Source organism: Diabrotica undecimpunctata, chromosome 5 (assembly GCF_040954645.1).
Source record: "Diabrotica undecimpunctata isolate CICGRU chromosome 5, icDiaUnde3, whole genome shotgun sequence".
NCBI classification, from domain to species: Eukaryota; Metazoa; Arthropoda; class Insecta; order Coleoptera; family Chrysomelidae; genus Diabrotica; species Diabrotica undecimpunctata.
In genome coordinates, this window is record NC_092807.1 from 145840732 (window position 1) to 145860768 (window position 20037).

Consider the following 20037-nt stretch of genomic DNA (forward strand, 5'->3'; position numbering starts at 1 on the left):
ATGCAGGTATTTTCATCCGCTTGCGAAAATGAAATAGAACTGAGCTTTCATAGTTTTTGTCAACAAGTTTTGGTCTAATAGACAGTACCCAAATCGACAAAGAGACATGTTTGCTTTGCGTGGACAATGGGGATTAAAACTGATTCGCTTCTTTTAATGACTTTATAATGATTTTTATTTCCCAAAAATGTGTTTACGATGGAAGCTATTGAAAATTGATAAATATAGATGACAATGAGTTTTAAGTATTTTTCTTCATGTATTGTTAAGTTCGACAATGTATATAACTCTCTTATTTATACACCGATGATTAAATCATGCTTTAGTTGAAACAATACTGATAGTATTTTATACAACCGTAGGCAATTGTTGTGTGCGTGTATATTCCAGTGCTATGATTCTTAAATCCGGTCACGATGCGCCGCTCGGGGCAAACCGGCAACGTGGTTGGCCGTTCTCCCGTAAGAAATACATTGCGTATCTTACCTGCACAAAGATGAAAAATGGAATAAAGCTTAGCTAAAACGTTCTAAGCCGGCGAAGCGATAGATCTGTACAGATTTAAATTCTGCTAAACACTTATAGATGTATGTATGTATGTATAGTATTAACAGGCCTTTTAGGCCCATTGCCGGATGGATAATTTCCATCGTTTTCTGTTCTTAGCTATCAGCTTCCAATCTCTGATTTCCATCTCTCTGACATATTCCATCACTACATCTCTCCATTTCTTTCTTGGTCTTCCTCTCTTTTTTTTGCCCTCAGGTACTCTCCAAGCAATATTCTTGACTAGTCTATTACCTTGCATTCTTTCTAGATGACCGAGCCATTCTAGTCTACGTTTTTTCACTGCTTTTGTTATTGTACGGTTAGCATACAAATGGTACATTTCTACATTAGTTTGTCTTCTCCATTCTCCCTCTACTACTTTTCCACCAAACATTCTGCGAAGTATCTTTCTTTCCCATCCTTCCAATGTGTTCTGTATGGTTTTGTTCATAGTCTATGTCTCGGCAGCGTATAGCATTGTGGATCTAATTATAGTTTTGTATACTCTTATTTTTGTATTACGAGATATATCTTTGGCATTAATTATTTTGCTCATGGCTCCAGCACACCTGTTGCTCTTGGTCAGTCTCAGGTTGATTTCAGTTTCTTCCTTACATGTCTGATCAATAAGAGTACCTAAGTACATATATTCATCCACCTTCCCGAATTCTACAACTGATCCATCCTCCACCTCCAATTTAAAGGATCCTCTGGTGTTTATTTCTTTTTTGCTCGAGATCTCCATGTACTTCGATTTATTAATATTAACTTTCAGTCCCATTTTAGAGCTTTCCAGAATCAGTCTTTTTGCTATATTTGATAGTTCTTTTCCATTTCTTGCAATGAGAACCACATCATCAGCGTATGCTAAGTATTGGTGCTCCTTATATAAAATATTTCCGGACCTATTTATCCCACTAACCCTTACACTTTTTTCTAGAACTATATTGAATAGCAACGTAGACAACGGGTCTCCTTGGCGAACACCTTTTTTTACTTCGAATTCTTCTGAGACTGTACCGTTGCATCTCACAGCACTAATGGTTTGTCTAATTGTCATTTTTACCAATCTTACTATTTTTTCTGGCACTTGGAATTCTTTTAGCGTTTCTATTAATTTGTTTCTGTCTATTGTATCGTAGGCGGCTTTGTAATCAATGAAAAGTACTTGTGCTTAAATGTTGTATTCATAGCAATTGATCAGGATTTGTTTTAGCATAAAAATTTGATCGGTTGTTGATCTTCCTTTCCGAAATCCTCCACGGTATGCTCCTAGATTCTTCTCTATATATAATTCTAATCGTTTTTTTATTAGTATGGCGAGTACTTTATACATTACCTCTAATAAGGATATTCCTCTATAGTTTGCGCATTCAATTCTATCTCCCTATTTGTGTGTAGGAATTATAATCGACTTATTTCATTCTTGAGGCATTTATTCGGCATCTAAAACTTCTAATATTAGCTCACCAAGTTGGTTTATTAAGGCTTCTCCTCCATATTTTATGTTCTCTGCCACAATGCCGCTCTCCCCGGGGCTTTTTTGATTTTTCATATCTTTTGTTTCTTCTCTTGTGGGCTTTGGTATTTTTCTATTACTATTTGAGGTTTAGAAACATTATAATTTTCTTTAGTAGTCACTCCGTCATTTAGCATCTCTTCGAAATATTCTTTCCACCTTTCACATATTTGGTCTTCGTCCACTATCAGGTTTCCTTGCTTATCTTTTACATTTTATTTTATTTTCTTGTAATTTTCTTCAATGCGCTTTATTTTATCATCCATATACTTTCGTTTCCGCTCCCTTAGGATTCTCTTTACTTTTTTTCGTTGTACGGCATACCTTTCTAGGTCATACGGCATACACTTATAGATAGATAACTTTTACTAACTTTCGAATGCGACCAAATGAGTATTTATTGTGTGTGTGTTATATATTTGTGAAATCTGTATCGAAATTGTGATTATATACCGTAAGTTGTACTACTTAAATTTGTGTTAATGTATTGTGTGTTGCATAATTATGTATTGTGTATAAGATCGTAGGTGATGTTTTTCCGACCTACTATTACTCCGCTATTGTTGGTATTTTCTTGTTGTTGACTTCTTCTTTTAGTATTGGCAACTAAAGCCTGCTATATTCTACTGATGGGTTTGCACTCATTTTTCTTAGTTAAGTAGGATGAGGGCTGCTTCTTTGACTTTTCTCGTTTTCATGTCTGTTTGTTTCATAATTATTGATGCATTTCTATTGTGGCCTCTGCTAGTTGTCCCTGTTCTTGATTAATGAAATAAAGATAAAAAAGATTAATGAAATCGGTAAACTCATTCTCAATTTATGGCGTGACATAGAGAAATAGGGATTCATTTTTATATAATAGATAAATAGATAAAGGAATAATTTTTACGTAATTACAATACAGTTTAATTTTTATAATTTTTTTTTTAGATTTTTCGACGAAAGCGTTTGTGATGCCAACAATGCAACTAATTATAAATCGACTGATGATATGATAAATACACCTACAGCTCCTCGCACGCCAGAATCTAGTTCTGGCAGTAGGTGAGTTTAATATTTCCATGAGGAGTCTGTACATACAAAGTATTATTAAATTTTACCAGATTTTATTAACACAATAATTATTATTATTTATTCAAGGCTGGTTCAAATGATACAAATCATTAAATTAAAACAAGTATATTAATGATTAAATTTGAATAGTATTTTTATCTCTAAAGTAAATTTAATGCAGAAATTGATAAGAGAAGAAATAAAAGATAGCCAAGGAAAAATGGACGAAATTGTGTGAGGAAAAAGAAACAACTGAAAAGAAGACATGATGGAAATCGAAAAACCCTCAGAAATATAAACGCAATGGGAAAAACGGAAAGCTGTAAAAAGATTTAAATTTATTTTTTTCGACATTTAGATTCTTTTTTTTTACAAAAATACATTTAACTGTAAAGAAGAAGGTCGGCACCTAAAAACAGAAGCCTGGGAGCAGTCTAAGAGTATAAATAGTGCAGATATTCGAGTCATTGGTGAGCGATAGGCAATTATCGTGTCATGACGCGTTGCATTTGATAACGTAAGCCGCAATTTCAAACTAAACCTCTGAAAGAAAAAGCAGATATTTATAATACTGAATGTGACTACTTAATTAACTGTCAGAAGTTAACTAGAGTATAATATACCAGCATTTCTGTGTCTGATTGACCTAAAGAAAGCGTTTGACACAGTAAGGACTCATGGATATAATCCATCTTCTGTATAATAGAGAAGTTCCCCTAAATATTATAGAAACTATTGAAAACATCTACCAAAACAACAAAATCGAATTCAGAATAGATGGACAACTTACAGGACCTATAGTAATAGGCAGCGGAATAAGACAAGGGGAGTCATTGAGCCCCATTCTATTTAATTTGATCATGGATGAAATCATCAAAAGGGTTAACAAAGGAATAGGATACAGAATGGGAAACAAAAAAATAAAAATACTCTGTTACGCAGACGACGCAATATTGATAGCATAAGAGGAAGATAGTCTGCAAAGATGTCCACAGATTTAACAAAAGCAAAAGAATTTAATATGACAATCTCATCTCAGAAAACTAAAACAATAGTAGTCAGCAAAGAACCAACCGGATGTAAAATAGAAATTGATGGCATCAGTATTGAACAAGTAATGGAAATAAAATACCTGGGAATTACACTGTCTAGCTATGGAGACCTGGACAAAGAAGTGAGAGATCAAGTACAAAAAGCAAATAGACTGGCAGGATGCCTTAATAACACTATATAGCCAAACAAACACAGTAAAACTGAGATGACGTCAAGAATTTATAAAGCCAGTGTAAGACCAATGGTCTGAGTGTGTTAATGCAAAGATGTTTGGATGTAAACCAAGACCTCTACGTAGGTTTCATAGATTTTGAGAAAGCCTTCGATAAAGTCAGACACCAAAAGCTGTATGAAATCTCAAGAAGCAAAAACATCGACAGTCGCGACATTAACATCATATCCAGGTTGTACTGGGGACAAACAGCAAAAATCAAAGTTGATAATGAGTTAACCGAAGAAATTGAGATTCGTCGAGGTGTGCGTCAGGATTGTGTGCTGTCTCCACTAATATTCAATATATATAGCGAAACAATATGTCAGGAAGCGCTCCTAGAGCAAAGCATTGGTATGAACATTAACGGAGAGTTAATTAACAATATACGATACGCTGATGACACGCTAATAGTAACAGATAGCAAATTTACAGTTTTTGATGGAAAACATAAACACACATACCAATAAGTATGGTCTAAAACTGAACATCAAAAAGACTAAATTCATGATTGTAACAAAGAAGTTATACACCAATGTGAATTTAACCATAAATAATCAGCCAGTTGAAAGAGTTACGTCCTACAAATATTTAGGGGTTTGCTTCACTGATACTAATGACCACACAAGAGAAATCAAGAGGCGAATAGAGATAGCGAGACAATCGTTTGTCAAAATGAAAAAGTCTATGCAGCCGGGACATAAATATAAACTTAAGGAGAATGTTAAGGTGCTATGTTTTCTCCGTTCTGCTGTACGGCGTGGAAGCCTGTACACTGAAAAAGATAAACATCAAAAACATTGAGGCATTCGAGATGTGGTGTTACAGGAGAATGTGGAAAATACCATGGACAGAAAGAGTAACAAATCAAGATGTTCTGCCGACGATGGGGAAAGAATGCGAAGTCATAAAAACCATACAAACGAAAAAACTGGAATATCTGGGCCACATAATGAGAGGAGAAAAGTACTCTCTGCTTAAGACTTAGACTCATAATCCAAGGAAAAATCTCGGGAAAGAGAAATGTGGGACGTAGGAGGATTTCCTGGTTGCGAAATTTATAGGAGTGGTATGGGTGCAGTTCAATACAGTTATTCAGAGCTGTAGCCAACAAAGTAGAGATTGCTGTGATGGTAGCCAACCTCCGATAGGAGACGGTACTGCAAGAAGAATGTAAGACCAATAATAACATATGCCTCAGAAACAAGATCCGACACAGCCACAAAGCAAAGGCTACTGGAAACGGCAGAGATGAGAGTACTGAGAAAAATTACAAGAAAAACGCTGAGAGATCGAAAGAGAATTGAAGATATTAGAAGAAAATGTAACGTACAGTGTATAAATGAATGGACACAAAATAGAAAAAAAGAATGGAATAACCACATAAGCAGAATATAGGAGACAGAGAAAATAGCAAGAGATAAGTCACCAATCGGCAGAAGAAGTATCGGACGACCGCGCAAAAGTTGGAGTGACAACCTTCCATAGAGGTAATAATCCGCAAATGAACAAGCAGAATTGCTTATAAAGACGAAGAAGAAGAAGAAGTTAAAGTATGAAGAATGAGATATAAGAAGAGAAAAAACAACAAAGGATGAAGCTGTGTTAAGAACTTCATTAAGTCTTTGCACATTCTATATGGGACTGGAGTTATTGACCCACTATATTATGACTTCACTGTACGAAAATAACTTATATAATATAATATATATAATATAATAACTAATAGAAGTAACAATAAAACACTGAAAACTTCGTTTTCAAAACTTCCACAAAACTTATTTTAAATTCTTATCACTACAGCTGTTTCGGCTAATTGCCTTTCTCAAGTGATCTGTTTTTGGCATGGGTTTACACTTTATAGTCTCTAATGAAATAGGTTGAGGAGGGAAGAACTGTTTGTCTCAAGCTGGTCATTCAGAATTATATCTGTGTTTTTTAATTTGTTGATTTCCATAGATTCTAACAAAGATAGCTTAAGGCCTTTATTTTGAATGTGTAGAATTTTAAATTCGTCATTAAAAGAATGATTATGATCTGGAAGGTGAAGTGCGTATGTAGAATCTGTTTTTCTATTATTGAAAGCCCTTTTATGTTCTGCTATTCGATTATTAAAATTTCTACCTGTTTGACCAATGTAAGTTTTTGGGCAGTCGCCACATTTAAGTTTGTACACACCACTGTGTAAGTGTTTTTTATGTTGGCTCTTGTTGTTTTTAATATATTTGCCTAGGTTGTTATTTGTTCTGAAAGCTGGTGTTATTCCTTTCTTTTTTATGTGTTTGGCTATTTTTGTTGATATTTTGCCTGTATATGTAATCGAGCAGAAGGTACTGGGTTTTTCTCTGGTGGTGGAAATACTAAGTTCAGGGCTTTCTTGTGTAGTTTTTGATTTAACATTTTATTAATTGTTTGTTCGTTGTATCCATTGTTTACTGCTATTTGCTTAATGATATTTAATTCTGTCTCAAAATTGTATTTTGACATAGGAATTGCTGTTAATCTATGTAACATACTATGATAGGCTGCCAGTTTATGTTGTGTGGGATGGGATGATGAATTGTGAATAGTCGTGTCAGTATGGGTAGGTTTATGAAATATGGAGAAGTCATGTTCATGTAACATGACTTCTCCTTATTTTGAAATGTGTTCCAGCCGAAACAGCTGTAGTGATAAGAATTTAAAATAAATTTTGTGGAAGTTTTGAAAACAAAGTTTTCAGTGTTTTATTGTTACATAAAATGTTTCCATCAGGTAACGGTCGAATCCATCAATTACTAATAGAAGTTGGAAGAAAGACAATCAAGCAGCAAAAAAAAACAAATCTTAACTGCAGCCATGATAAAGAAACGATATCATTGACCAATAAACAATCACAACAGGACTGTGAAAGATTTGTGGAAAGTGTTGTTCTCGGTATCTAAAGTTATAATTGCCATACAGATCGGCAACCTCCAAATAACAAGCTGAACGCAAGAAGTTGATCCCAGAGGAGGAGCCATTTTTTGATAGGATATCCGCTTTGAAAAGATGGTCTGAGATTCTGTTCTATTTTGTCTTCGCCACTAGTAAATGTTTTTGTCATATCATATGTGTTCACATTAATTCGCACAATAGTCTTATTCTACAATGAATCCAGAATGAAGATAGAGGACAAAACTAAGTGGAACAGATTTAAACAGTTATTTAGAATTCGGTAATGAACTGCCGTTTAGTCCGTATCAACCAATACTGATTAATAAAGAAAATGGAGGAATAGGTGTAAAAAAGAAAAGCTAGGAAGCCGTATTTAGGATAACCAGAAAACGATGGAAAACTATAAACGTTATTAACAACTAACTGGACAAAGAAAAATGTGGCAAAATGGGCTCAAAAAGGATTAAGTAAAAATAGAGCTCAAAAGTTTAACTGCAATCTTATAATTCAACTATATTTTAAATAAAGACAAAATTGTTTTAATATTTTTATCTAATTTAGCTTCACTTGAACTAGCTTTAAAATCTCATCTATACACTTTTGATAGAATTTTTTGTTTTTGCTTAATTTTATGCAGCATTCCATTATCATGACAGTATTGTAGTCACACTGTTTTAAAAATCATTTATAGAATTTTATTCCTGAATATGTGTGCATTTATATGTTAAGAAAGGTATATCCAAGCTTATTTTAGATCTCTATTTTGTGTATCATCTGCTACAGACTAAAATTTACTATATTACTTTTTTTTAAACCGTATCATTTCTTAATGAACTATCTAGGCGATTATTTTATAGCTTTAATACATCCTGTAAGTCTTATTGAAAAAATTATACTGAAACATTTAAGAATGTATGATACTTCCATAAACGTTTTGAAGTTTACATAAAATTAAAATATAAGAGATAATAACCTCGAAATTAGTCTAGTGTGGCTGGATCATAAACTTTTAGATATAAATGACAAGCCATTTTGCCTTTTATTAAAGTATTAAATAATTCTTGGGAAATTTTGGGAGTCTAAACCTTTTCTTTCTAGAATGTTCAACATCGTATTATATTTGATACAGTCAAATTCTTCGGTATACTCTATGTGTATACAGTGATGAGTGTCTTACCACCCGGCTTTTTAACGTAAGAGATAGAAACCACAGTTACCTTGTGAAATAAAAAGAGATGAAACTCGTAGAGGTGGGAAATAATCGGTAGAAACCTATAATTTACATCACATTACATTACCACTATCGATAGTCTCACACCTTAAAACGTTTGACCACAATAAAGCAAAAATGTGAATAAAATAATTTAAATAATAGTGATTATTTAATCTAAAGTTCTAAATTATTAACCAAGAATAATTTCTACTATGATTTGAGGAGTTTTATACACTCTTGTCACAGAATATTTATCAATCCTTCGTGGCTTAATGGTAAGAATTCGCAGACGATTAGAGTTCAAAACCCACATTGTGGTTTTCTTTTTTTTTTTTTTAATAATTTGAAATTATGCAGAGATCGTTTTGCTTTGAATCACTAAACATTTATGTCACTCGTTACTAGTATTAGAAGTGTTTAAAGTTAAACATAAATATCTTATCGTTGTACATAAATATCTTATCTTAAAAAACAGTATCGTTGTACTTCGAAAATAAAGTAAAAATTCTACAAAAATAAACTGTACAGAGGACAGAGAACTGTAAATCTACCTGTACAGAGGAATTGATATTAACACTGAGATTTACCGGATTATTTTGCATTCATAACTGAAGACTGTAAAACTGGAATTGAATTTGAATTATTTTGTATTTCTATTTTATAACATTGGAATAAGAATAAATTGTAAATAATGAGTTTTTCGAAAACTTGTTACCTAATATGTAGCATATTTTCTATTATTTTTTGATTGAGTAAAACAAAAATTTTATCCTTGGTGTGAATTGAACCCCAATCTTCTTATCAATAGACCACGTCTCTAACTATTACACCAATTCCACATACAATAATTGTTTTCGGACAGAACATACTTACCTTTCTTCTTCTTCATGTGCCTTGTCCGTTCCGAACGTTGGCAATCAACATGGCTATTCTGACTTTGTTTACGGCAGATCTGAATAGTTCAGCAGATGACAATCCGAACCATTGCCGCAAGTTTTGGAGCCACGAGTGTCTTCTCCTCCCTGGACCCCTTCTGCTGTCTATTTTCCCTTGAACGATCAGCTGTAGTACTCTATATTTTGTATGTCTCATAACGTGACCCAAGTATTCCAACTTTCTTTTCTTTATACTTATTCCTACCTCTCTCTCTTTACCTATCCGGCGTAGTATCCGGCGTACTTACCTTCGAGGTCATCCGTATAATTATGACTGAAGTAAAATAGCTACGTCTAAGAATTAGCTTTATCTCGTACTATCTCACAACTTAATCTGTCTTCTATCCTTTCCGCTATTTTGCCGGGTGGTAAGGCACTCATCACTGTATATATATATTGTTATATTCTATATAATATGGTGCAGCCTCCCTTACATAGTCTTCTTCATTAATGAGAAATGTCCGAATAAACGTATGTTAAACTTAAATTGTGGTTAATTCTCAATAGTTTGGGAATATATAGTCAATTTGCTTCTAACTGGATAATCTAGTGTGTCTGTTTTTTTTTCGACCTCCATGTGTAGACACCTCTTGGTGGTGATTTGAATCAAATGTTAGATATAAACATTTTCTCCTTTTGGAAAAACTTATCGCCCTATTCCATATTCTCCAATAGTATTATCATACCTTTCCTTGTCTAATTTTAAACTAACATCCCCTACAATAAAAGTGGTTTTATTCTTACTTACAGACAATAATTGTTTTATTTTAGCGTAGGATATAATCTCTGCTTTTGGTTTATCATTTGTTGGAACATAGACTTTAATAGTATTTTAAATTTTTGTTCCCTGAAGATTTCTTCTTTTTATGTGAGGTTATCCCTAGACCAACGTATATAAAACACGGCCAACTAGCATTACAGACCTCAACGAAAGAATAACAATAGAAATACGGAATATTTCACCGCAAACTTAAAATAAAGTTTGGGACGAGTTTTATAGGAGACTGTGTTAGTGTCAACAATAAGGGGGAGAATATTTTGAGCATTTATTTTAATGTCCTGAAGAAAATTATAAATAATTCCAAAATATTTTATTTATAATAGGCCCGAAATGATATAGTTCGTTGAGATTGTGTTATTCTTCTTCTTCTTCAGGTGCCATCTCCGCTACGGAGGTTGACAATCATCATAGCTATTTTAATTTTTGAGGCAGTAGCTCTAAAAAGTTGTTTTGAGCTGCATCTAAACCATTCTACTCTATCTACCAAGGAAATCCTCATAATTCTTCTATAGGTTCACATTTCAAAGGCGTTAAGTCGTCTCATTGTGTCTAGATTTAACATCCATGATTCCACTCCATAGTATAGTACACTGTATACGTATTGTGTTATTAAGGTTCTAAAAATATTTATTTATTGTAATACATTTATGTTTAAAAAGGGCACATTTGAATTTAAAAGTTGGCGTTTCTTGTAATTTTCTAAAATAAGGACACAAACAATTTTATTCCATAAGTGGTTTTCATACTGTATTTATTTCTCGTCTACACATTCCATATGCCAATACACACACTTACAACATTCCATATGCCAATTTGCATTTACTTGCTAGTATTGATTTTTGATATTTTTGTATTGGTTTTCTTGAGTATTCTTAGCATCCCTTGCTCATTTTAGGTCTGCCCCGACCTAAGGGTTATTTTTTTTAATTTTCGGGCCATATTTATTGTTCTATGGGAAATATAGTGTGGTAGCTTCTCTTTGCTTTCCGCGCTACTAAACAAACGGCACAGAGGATACCACTCTGTCGTTTGCCATCTAATTCACGACCATAAAGTTTTGAAAGGATGTTCATCCGTGGTAAATTTTGTATAGTCAGTTGCCGCTACCTAATTTTCTCACCATATCTGGGACCTCCACTTAGTTCATCCTGCAGGTCGATGGACTCAAACAAAAAGTGCAATGCAGCTCATATACCCTTTTCAAGGATGAGGCGTCTAATATATGGTTTTTATTTAACATTATACACATACAAAATTTATTTCACTATCGTGGAAACTCAATCTGGTTATATAATTATAACTGCCCATTGGTTTCGGTTGCGTCAACAAAAAATGTCTTTCCTTTTTTAATTATTCCAGATAATTTCTTAATAAGACTGGCAGCCGCATGGGTTTTAAATGTCCATGTCCTTTTTAAACACTTTTATCATTTTATCTTAGAGAAAATCCCATTTTTGTACCATCCAAACACATAAGAAATGTTACTATATACACGATAACCAGTGATGGCAGCTTTGATATTGTTTTAAATTCGAAAATACGTGTATTTTTTAAGCTGTATGTGACACGGTTTTAACGAAATTTAAGTAATAATTATCTTGTACTTATATACAAGTTAAAACATGTAAAAAATGGAGATCTAAGTTGGAATGCCAAATATTTAGGTGCATGTTATTATAAATACGTGTTCGACCAATTAGGTGCTATTTAGTTAATTTTTTTTAATACAAACACGCAATTATTGTGCAATATTAGTCCCGATTTATGTTACTATTATTTTATAAGTTTTATTTTATTTCCATGTCAGTGTAACTGTGAATAGAAATTATTATTTTATATTTAGGCATGATTACTTCTCTTTTATTAAATGATTGCTTCTGTTTCTGTGAATGAAATGTTAAACATTTTCAATATATTTTAGTCAACGCATTGCAGTTTTTATTGCCTGTTTTTGTCACAACTTAATTTGCATTATTTTTAAAATCACCACCTTGCATGTGTTTCACCATCTATTATTAGATAATAGATGTCAAAATGTTAAGAGAAAGTGTAAAAATATTGAGAAATTAGAACAATATATTTGAGGCTCTCAGTACAATAACGGACTTAGGTGTAACCCAATATTGATAAAGGTGAGAAAATAAGTTTGAAGAAAACATCAAAATTGGTGAATGTGTAATTCATATTATATATATATATATATATATATATATATATATATATATATATATATATATATATATATATATATATATATATATGTATATATATGTGCTTATAGGATTGACGTTATTTTTATTTTGTATTTCATCTAAAAGGTAAAAAACGTAGTGACTGCCTATTTATTAAAGCCTCCCGCTCTGGCAGCTGAGGTATCCTCAGAAGTTCTAAAAGAAATCTCTGGATGTCTCTTTAGAAAATTCTTGAACCAAGCCATTCTAGCTGAGTTTTTGTTTTTAGACAACCTGTATTTAATACCGTTTCTCTCAGCAATCTCATTAGCCATTTCACAAAAGTTCTTCTTCGTTATGCCAAATAGTCGGTCTTCCATCTCTAAAACATACTGCTTTACACTCCAAACTTTCCAATTCTTTGGGCAATGTACTGAATCGACCACGGTCTTCCGAATATCCTGTTGCATAAAAGAAAGCACCGATGAAAATATTCCGGTACAACTCAAAACTTTATCTGGTACGCGGCTAAGCAAGGGTAAAATGTTGTGTTACATCCAGCTAATTGCGGCCCTGGCCTAGAGACATTAGAAAAGGCGAATTAATCTCTTTATCGGTAATCTTCTGGAATTTTGTATTCGGCATGGATCCATCGTATTTCCAGTACAGTATTCGATCTGTTTTAGCTTTCTGACTGTTATTTTCTTGCAATTTACGGCGAATGTGACCTACGTCGCCACCATTCCAACATCTGGGTTCGCGTCTCTTCGGCATCGTGTTACGAACTACTTTCGCTCTCTTCAGAAGTTCGTACTCGATAGCTCCGTAAAGCTTGCCTAGCTGTTTCGTGTTCCAAGGCAACAGCGAGCGATTGATCTAAAACTTTCGGTTTTGCTAGTCGTAAAGCTTTCTGTAGTTCACTGTCTCTCAACCCATTGATGAAAGTATCTACAGAAATTTCTTCCAATATGTTGTCTGATGCCTCTGGATAAGCCAACAGCGCTATACGAGCAACTTCTGCTTCAAATTCTTGTAAATTCTCACTTGCTCGTTGAATTCTACTTCTTAGTTGTGCTTTGTAGACTAATATAGATGGGCATCTCCTCAACGTTTGTCTAGTCGAGGGAATAAGGTCTGATAACATTTTTCTTACCTTTTCTTGTTCTGTCCAATGATTGGCTGTCGCAATAGCTTCAAATTGTCTAAGATATATAGACCTATAGACCAAGAAGACTTCCCATCAAATGGTGGCAATTTGAATCTTATATGATGCGTCGTTTCGTCTTTCGATGATTCTTCTTTTACTACGAGATCTAGAACTACTGCATTAACTGGTGGTAGCACTTTTGTATTAGTTATTATGGTCTCTTTATTTTATCTTCTCTTCTACGTCGTTTACATTTTTCTGTATCTTATCGAATGTTTTATAAACTTTTCTCATTGTACTTTCTAGAAGTTTCTTCCATCATTTGAGAAACATTTTCAAATTCCTCGTCGAATCTTCTAGAAACATTTTCGAATTTATCATTCTTTCTAGAAGTTTCTTCGATCTTCATTTCGCTCTTTTAGTTTTTTACGTAACTGTTTTACTGATAGTTCTGCAAGCCGCATCTTTGGTCAGGCACGCATGTACTTTTTAAATACTCTTTTTTACAAAGATCACTACAGAACTACGCGGATGTTCCCGACGAATAATACTTTGCAAAAGTTCCAAAGACTCTGAGTGAGTTTTGAATATAAGAGGTAATAATATACATCCTTGTCGAACACCTCGCAGAATTCTCCTCAATTTGGTAATTAAAAATATGTAAGAATTATACAAATATTTGACATTAATTTATAAGAAAATATACTATTATTTAATTGATATTGCGCCGCCTATGTTTTACAAAGGAACCGACAATCGGCCAATTATAAACTAAAAATGTACAAAAATATCGTTAATTCTTTTTATTTTTGTATCTTTGTTTGCTTTTTTTGTAAGTTTTTCAGTGCATGATTACATAGGCACCAAAAGCATGTGTTTCCCAAATATTAAATTTCATCAAATATTTCAATATTTCATTTCAGGTCACCTCATCACATTATTAGGAGTCCCGTTCAAATAATCCCGAGTATTAATAACGAGCAAAGACAAATACCAAACTTTCCCTGTATTTTCGACAACACAAAAAATGATAACGGAAACCTGAAAGAATTTTCAAATGCGAATAAAAGACATATAAATACTTTCGATATAACTAAAAACATTTCGAATAACAATGATTCCCCAGAAACCACTACCAAAAATATAACCACAAATAACGCATATAGCGTCGATACTAATGATTTAGTCTTAATTGATAATGTAACGAATAACATTATCAAACTAGAAAATTTTAAGAAAGTCGATATATTAGCAACACTGGAGAATACCTGCAACACCTCAACAAATTCCCTCAATTCGGAAAATTTATCTTCGCCGATGCAAACCAGTACTGATGTATATTTAGACTCTGAAATTGTTTCAACTGATTTAGCCTCAAATGATTCCCAGTCACCTAAAAACGTGCAAGAGCCGTTTAAACCAAAATTTAACTATGACAAAAATATGGTTAATACCCAACAAAAGAGTTTGGTTAGTAAGTTAAAAAATTATGGTTCTAATGAATCACTTTCCAATCCAAAGAGTGACCAAAGTTTGTTAAACTCCGAAGATAGCTGTGGTAGTTCCCCTGTACATAAATTGAATAGAGAATACAAAAAGCAAAAGAAGCACAAGAAAAAGTATTTTGGTGTAAAAACGTTACAAAGCATTTTTAATAAACACGACGGATATTCTGATATTTCTACAACTGCTTCCGAATTCGGTGACGATCCTCCTCAACCGGAACTAAAAGAAACCGATATAGTTGCAGCAAATCATACAAAATACAGTGACATTAGTCCACAATTCGAGGAAAATATACATAGTCTGTTATCCGATATTTTTGTGAAACATTTTCCTGTGGTGGGCTCTGAGCAAAATGCTACATTAAATTTAAATAAAACCGTTGGCACAAAAAAGTATTTTTCGCTGCACGGACAGAACCTGAGAGTTGGAAAAGCGCTTCGGCTGTGTCCTAATGAAGAATTTACAGAAAACGATAGTGAACAAAGGAAAGAGAAACTCTTGGCGAGATATGTTTATAACGCGAATTCGAGTGCTGATGGAATTGGTGATCCAGATTTCGGAACACCCGTTTGAGGAAATAGGGCGATTTAGGTACATAATTTAAATTCATAAAGAAATTGTAGGTCAAAATTTATAAAAGGATCTTCATGGCTTCTTAAAACTTTAATATCTTTATATAACGTGGTTATTGTATTATTGTTTCCCTGGTGTTTTTCTTTAGACTATGAGAATGGTTTATAAACATTTCACTCTTACTACTTTAAATATTACTGTTCTAACAAATTGCTACAAGTACTTAAGCGCTTAACTATTGCAGATATTATGTAACTTTTCTTGAAAAAGACTAATATTTGGCTATTATTACTATAAATATTTGGCTATTAGCTTCGTATCAAGTTATTTGAGCCCAAATCCACTTTATTTCTGACCTTGAGATGCTCAGTGGTTTTTTATAGGTCAGGGTAAAGAGAGTTTGTTTTCGAACGTATATTAGTGTATATTAGTCCAGGCGGAATTTGTTTTGATTTGGACATTTGCCATAGTTCTACTCTGTTTTTTGTTGGAATCACTTCAGGATGTACCTTGTATCAATAATCGCGTTATGAGTCAGTTGCAAACCTTGTGCTTAATTTTTTATTTAACGAAATCAGAAAAAATCGAAAATTTTTGCTTTTTTGCGCCCATAGCATAGCATTAATTGGGAAAAAACTGCAAAAAATTGAGTTTTTCAATTAAATTTTTTCGACCGCTTAATAGGCGAGCGGTTTACCCCTCAAAAGACGCTTAGAAACAGAATATACCGACTAAAATTCTTTTTGCATTTCTAATGCACCAAACGTTTTTTATTCGATTCTATATATTTTTCCAAGATGAAATGTATTTTTTTTATTTTTTACAAGTGGGCCGGCAATTGTTATTAACAAATAACTAATACAAAAAAGCAATTTCACCGAATTGCTTCGGAATCAATTTTTTTATATGTATCTCATCAAAATAAACACTTTTTCTCTCTTGATAATTTTTCGAAAAATGCTTCCTTTTCGAGTTATTTGCATTTTTTTGTTGAAAAAATGCCTTAATTAGTGATTTTTGGGATTTTTTTTTCTAAAAAACTACTAAATGAATTGCAATTCTACAAATAGCTTTATAATCTTTAAACCGTCGAGTACAAGTTAGAATATTTTGACAAGGATAATTTTTTTCTCTCTTGCTAAAAACGTGGACCCAAATATTTCGAATATGCCTTTCGAGCAGTCTACCGCTAAGTGTGTACAGCGGTTGCGGCGATACAGGCGTGCGGCACGTAGAAATATTTGTTTAAATTTAAAAAATTAATTCAATACTAATATTACGTACAATTTATTAAAAAAAAAAAGATATTTCTAATTATTTTTATATAGACATATTATAATTAAAACAATTAAAATTAATTTTTTACAATGCTATAATAATGTAATTTTTCTTTTAATATACGTGGTGACTATATTATTGAATGTTTTATTACAGTGAAATACATTAAGCAATACATAATTAATTTTCATTGAAAAATGTAATAAAATTAAAATTTAATAATAATTATACATCGTTTTCATTGTCAATAATTTGAAAATTTTCGTCAACAGCAACAGGATTTCCATCTAATAAGCTGATTTCATTGTCTTCAATAAAGTCATCTTTAACATTTTTACAATTCTCCTGTGGTTATGCACATACTCCGCAGCATTCTAAATTAAAGGAAATACAATTACAATTTTTCGTAGAACATTTTCCGGTACATGAGCAGAAATACTTTTGTAACATATCTAAACTAGTTTCGCCTTCAAAATAATTAAAATCGAAACAATTATTTTCCATTGTCCAACCATGGGTTAATGGATCAAGAGATGAAATAATATTGTTTTTTGCTTAAATCCATTCATTTATTTGCCACTTTGCTCTTAAGTAATGTTGTAATAATGCTGGTTTCGAAGGTGGTAATTTTTCATTAGATGCATTTTTTTTAGCGCCTACAGCACCTCAACCGCTGTACACGCTTAGCGGGATACTCTCGAAAGACATATTCGAAATAGTTGGGTCCACGTTTTTAGCGAGATAGAAACCATTTATCCTTGTCAAAATATTCTAACTCGTACTCGACGGTTTAAAGATTATAAAGCTATCTGTAAAATTGCAATTCATTTAGTAGTTTTTTAGAAAAAAAATCCCAAAAATTACTAATTACGGCATTTTTTCAACAAAAAAATGCAAATAACTCGAAAAGAAAGCATTTTTCGAAAAATTATCAAGAAAGAAAAAGTGTTTATTTTGATGAGATACACCTAAAAAAAATAGTTCCGAAACAATTCGGTGAAATTGCTTTTTTGTATAAGTTATTTGTTAATAACAATTGCCGGCCCACTTGTAAAAATTAAAAAAAAATACATTTCATCTTGGAAAAATATATAGAATCGAATAAAAAAGGTTTGGTGCATTAGAAATGCAAAAAGAATTTTAGTCGGTTGATGCTCTGCTTATAGGGGTAAACCGCTCGCCTATAAGCATAACCTACAGCCTTTATATCCCGCCTATAAAAACTATATAATATTACTGAAACGTGTACTAAATTTGGTTAGGATCGGTTTAATAGTTTTTGCATAATAATTTTGCAATCCAGGGTCCGAAAAAAATTTGAAAATTTACAAAATTATACTTGGCCCAAAATAAACACTTTAAAAAGGCAAATTTTTTTCATATTCCAAAAAGGTTTAAGTTTTCAAACGTACTTTGAAAAATTTATCCTTTGTTTATATGTAAGAAAATTTCGGGTATTTAAAGTGTTTTTGAGCCCAGCATAATTTTGCAAATTTGTATTTTTTTGTCTGACCCTGTCTGCTTTTCGACAGATCCCGCCTGGCCTATATCCAAAGTACAGTTGAAGCAACAAATTTTGCTTTTGGTCCCATAGGATTTATGTTAATATAAAAATTCTAGAAACTTTATGCTAGAAAAATCTTCTAGCATAAGGATACCATAGCAAAAGACAAGCTATTTAGAGGTTTCATTCTTTATCATTCTGTCAGATTTCTGCTAACTTTATTATTTAAAGATGTTTTTCCAGTCGATAATTGGGCTGTAAATATTCCTGTTACGATACTTAGTTATTATACTTATACTTATTTTGTTTAAACTGGTGTAATCTGTAAATATTGTATCATTATATCACTTAGTCTGACTCCAGAATATATTTGACTGTCTGATTCCTTGTAAGTCGTCCTAATGTTTGGATCTTTTGCTATCTACTGTTGCGATCTGTTTTATCTAATTCGTCGCTAATTTCGTCTCCCTCCATTCGACTTCGGGACTTGTATGTACTGGAATTCATAGAAGGATAACTAAATTTTCTTTGCAAGTTCATTTAATTTTCCCTGACCGTTGCCATAACACTTTGGAGCTGATCACATGTGATTTCAGTGATGTGATGAAGTTAAAGGCTCATATACCTTTCCACATAGCGGCCTAACAGTCTTTTGAAAATACCTTACATATGTGTTTTTTTTCTCCCTGGCTGGCTGATGTCTAGAATTTTTGTACCCTGTAGAAGTTTGTACAGTTCATTTGCTTGTTGTGTCCTAAATATACCAAGGTCTCCTCTTGGTTGCCCATACAGTTTTTGTCTTTTAAGGTCCAGCGCCTCGCAATCGCATAATACATGTCTTACAGTTTCTAGTTCATGCCCGGTAACATTGCTGTTACTGTTCTTAGTTTGTTCCTGCTCACATGAAGCAGTTATTCTGTTCTTTTTATACATGGTCCAACAATGAAGATTTTTCCATGTGTTTGTTTTGGGATATCTCACAATATCTCTCTGATCCAATCCTCTGCAGCCCTACGGTCTGCTGACTTTGGTAGTCCCAGAGTTACAACCGGTTCGTTTGATTCGTTCGATCCTCTTTTACAAATTGATTTGCTTTTTCGTTGCCTTCGATGCCATGATGTACCCAGATAAACTCAACCTTGTTCCGGTCTCATTCAGTTCTTTGATGCAGTGCCACACTAGCCTAGACGTCACTTCCTGACACGCCAGTGCCTTCACTGTCGCTTGGTTGTTAGACAGTATATGGATTTGCTCTTAAATATGCTCAGTATCGCATAAATCTAAAAGCACAAAGAGCGCGATGGAAAGATCAATGCTCGGTGTGAGACTCATAGACAAAAAAAACAAACAAATGGATTAGAAGCAAAACCAAAGTAAAAGACGCAGGAGAACATGCTGCCAAATTAAAATGGAGCGTCGCAGGACACAATGTCTGACTGAAGGATAAGAGATGGAACCACGAAATACAACATTGGAGGCCATGGTTAGGAAAGAGAAGCAGAGGAAGACCACAAATGAGATGGGCTGATGACATTAACAAGATCGGAGGACACAACTGGAAGCAAGTGGCGCAAAATAGAAGACACTGGATTGATTTGGGGGAGGCCTATGTCCAAAGTTGGATTACT

The 20037-nt window shown here is 33.2% G+C and overlaps 1 protein-coding gene across 1 annotated transcript in view; it reads left to right on the plus strand.

Moving 5' to 3' along the window:
* Positions 1–15963, plus strand: part of LOC140441949 (uncharacterized) — a 131994-nt gene extending 116031 nt beyond the window's left edge. Inside the window, exons 7-8 of the mRNA XM_072532961.1 lie at positions 2999–3112; positions 14472–15963. Of these exons, the coding sequence (XP_072389062.1) occupies positions 2999–3112; positions 14472–15627 (1270 nt within the window). The 3' untranslated portion in view covers positions 15628–15963. The remainder of the gene's footprint in view (positions 1–2998; positions 3113–14471) is intronic.
* The last annotated feature ends 4074 nt before the right edge of the window (positions 15964–20037 follow it).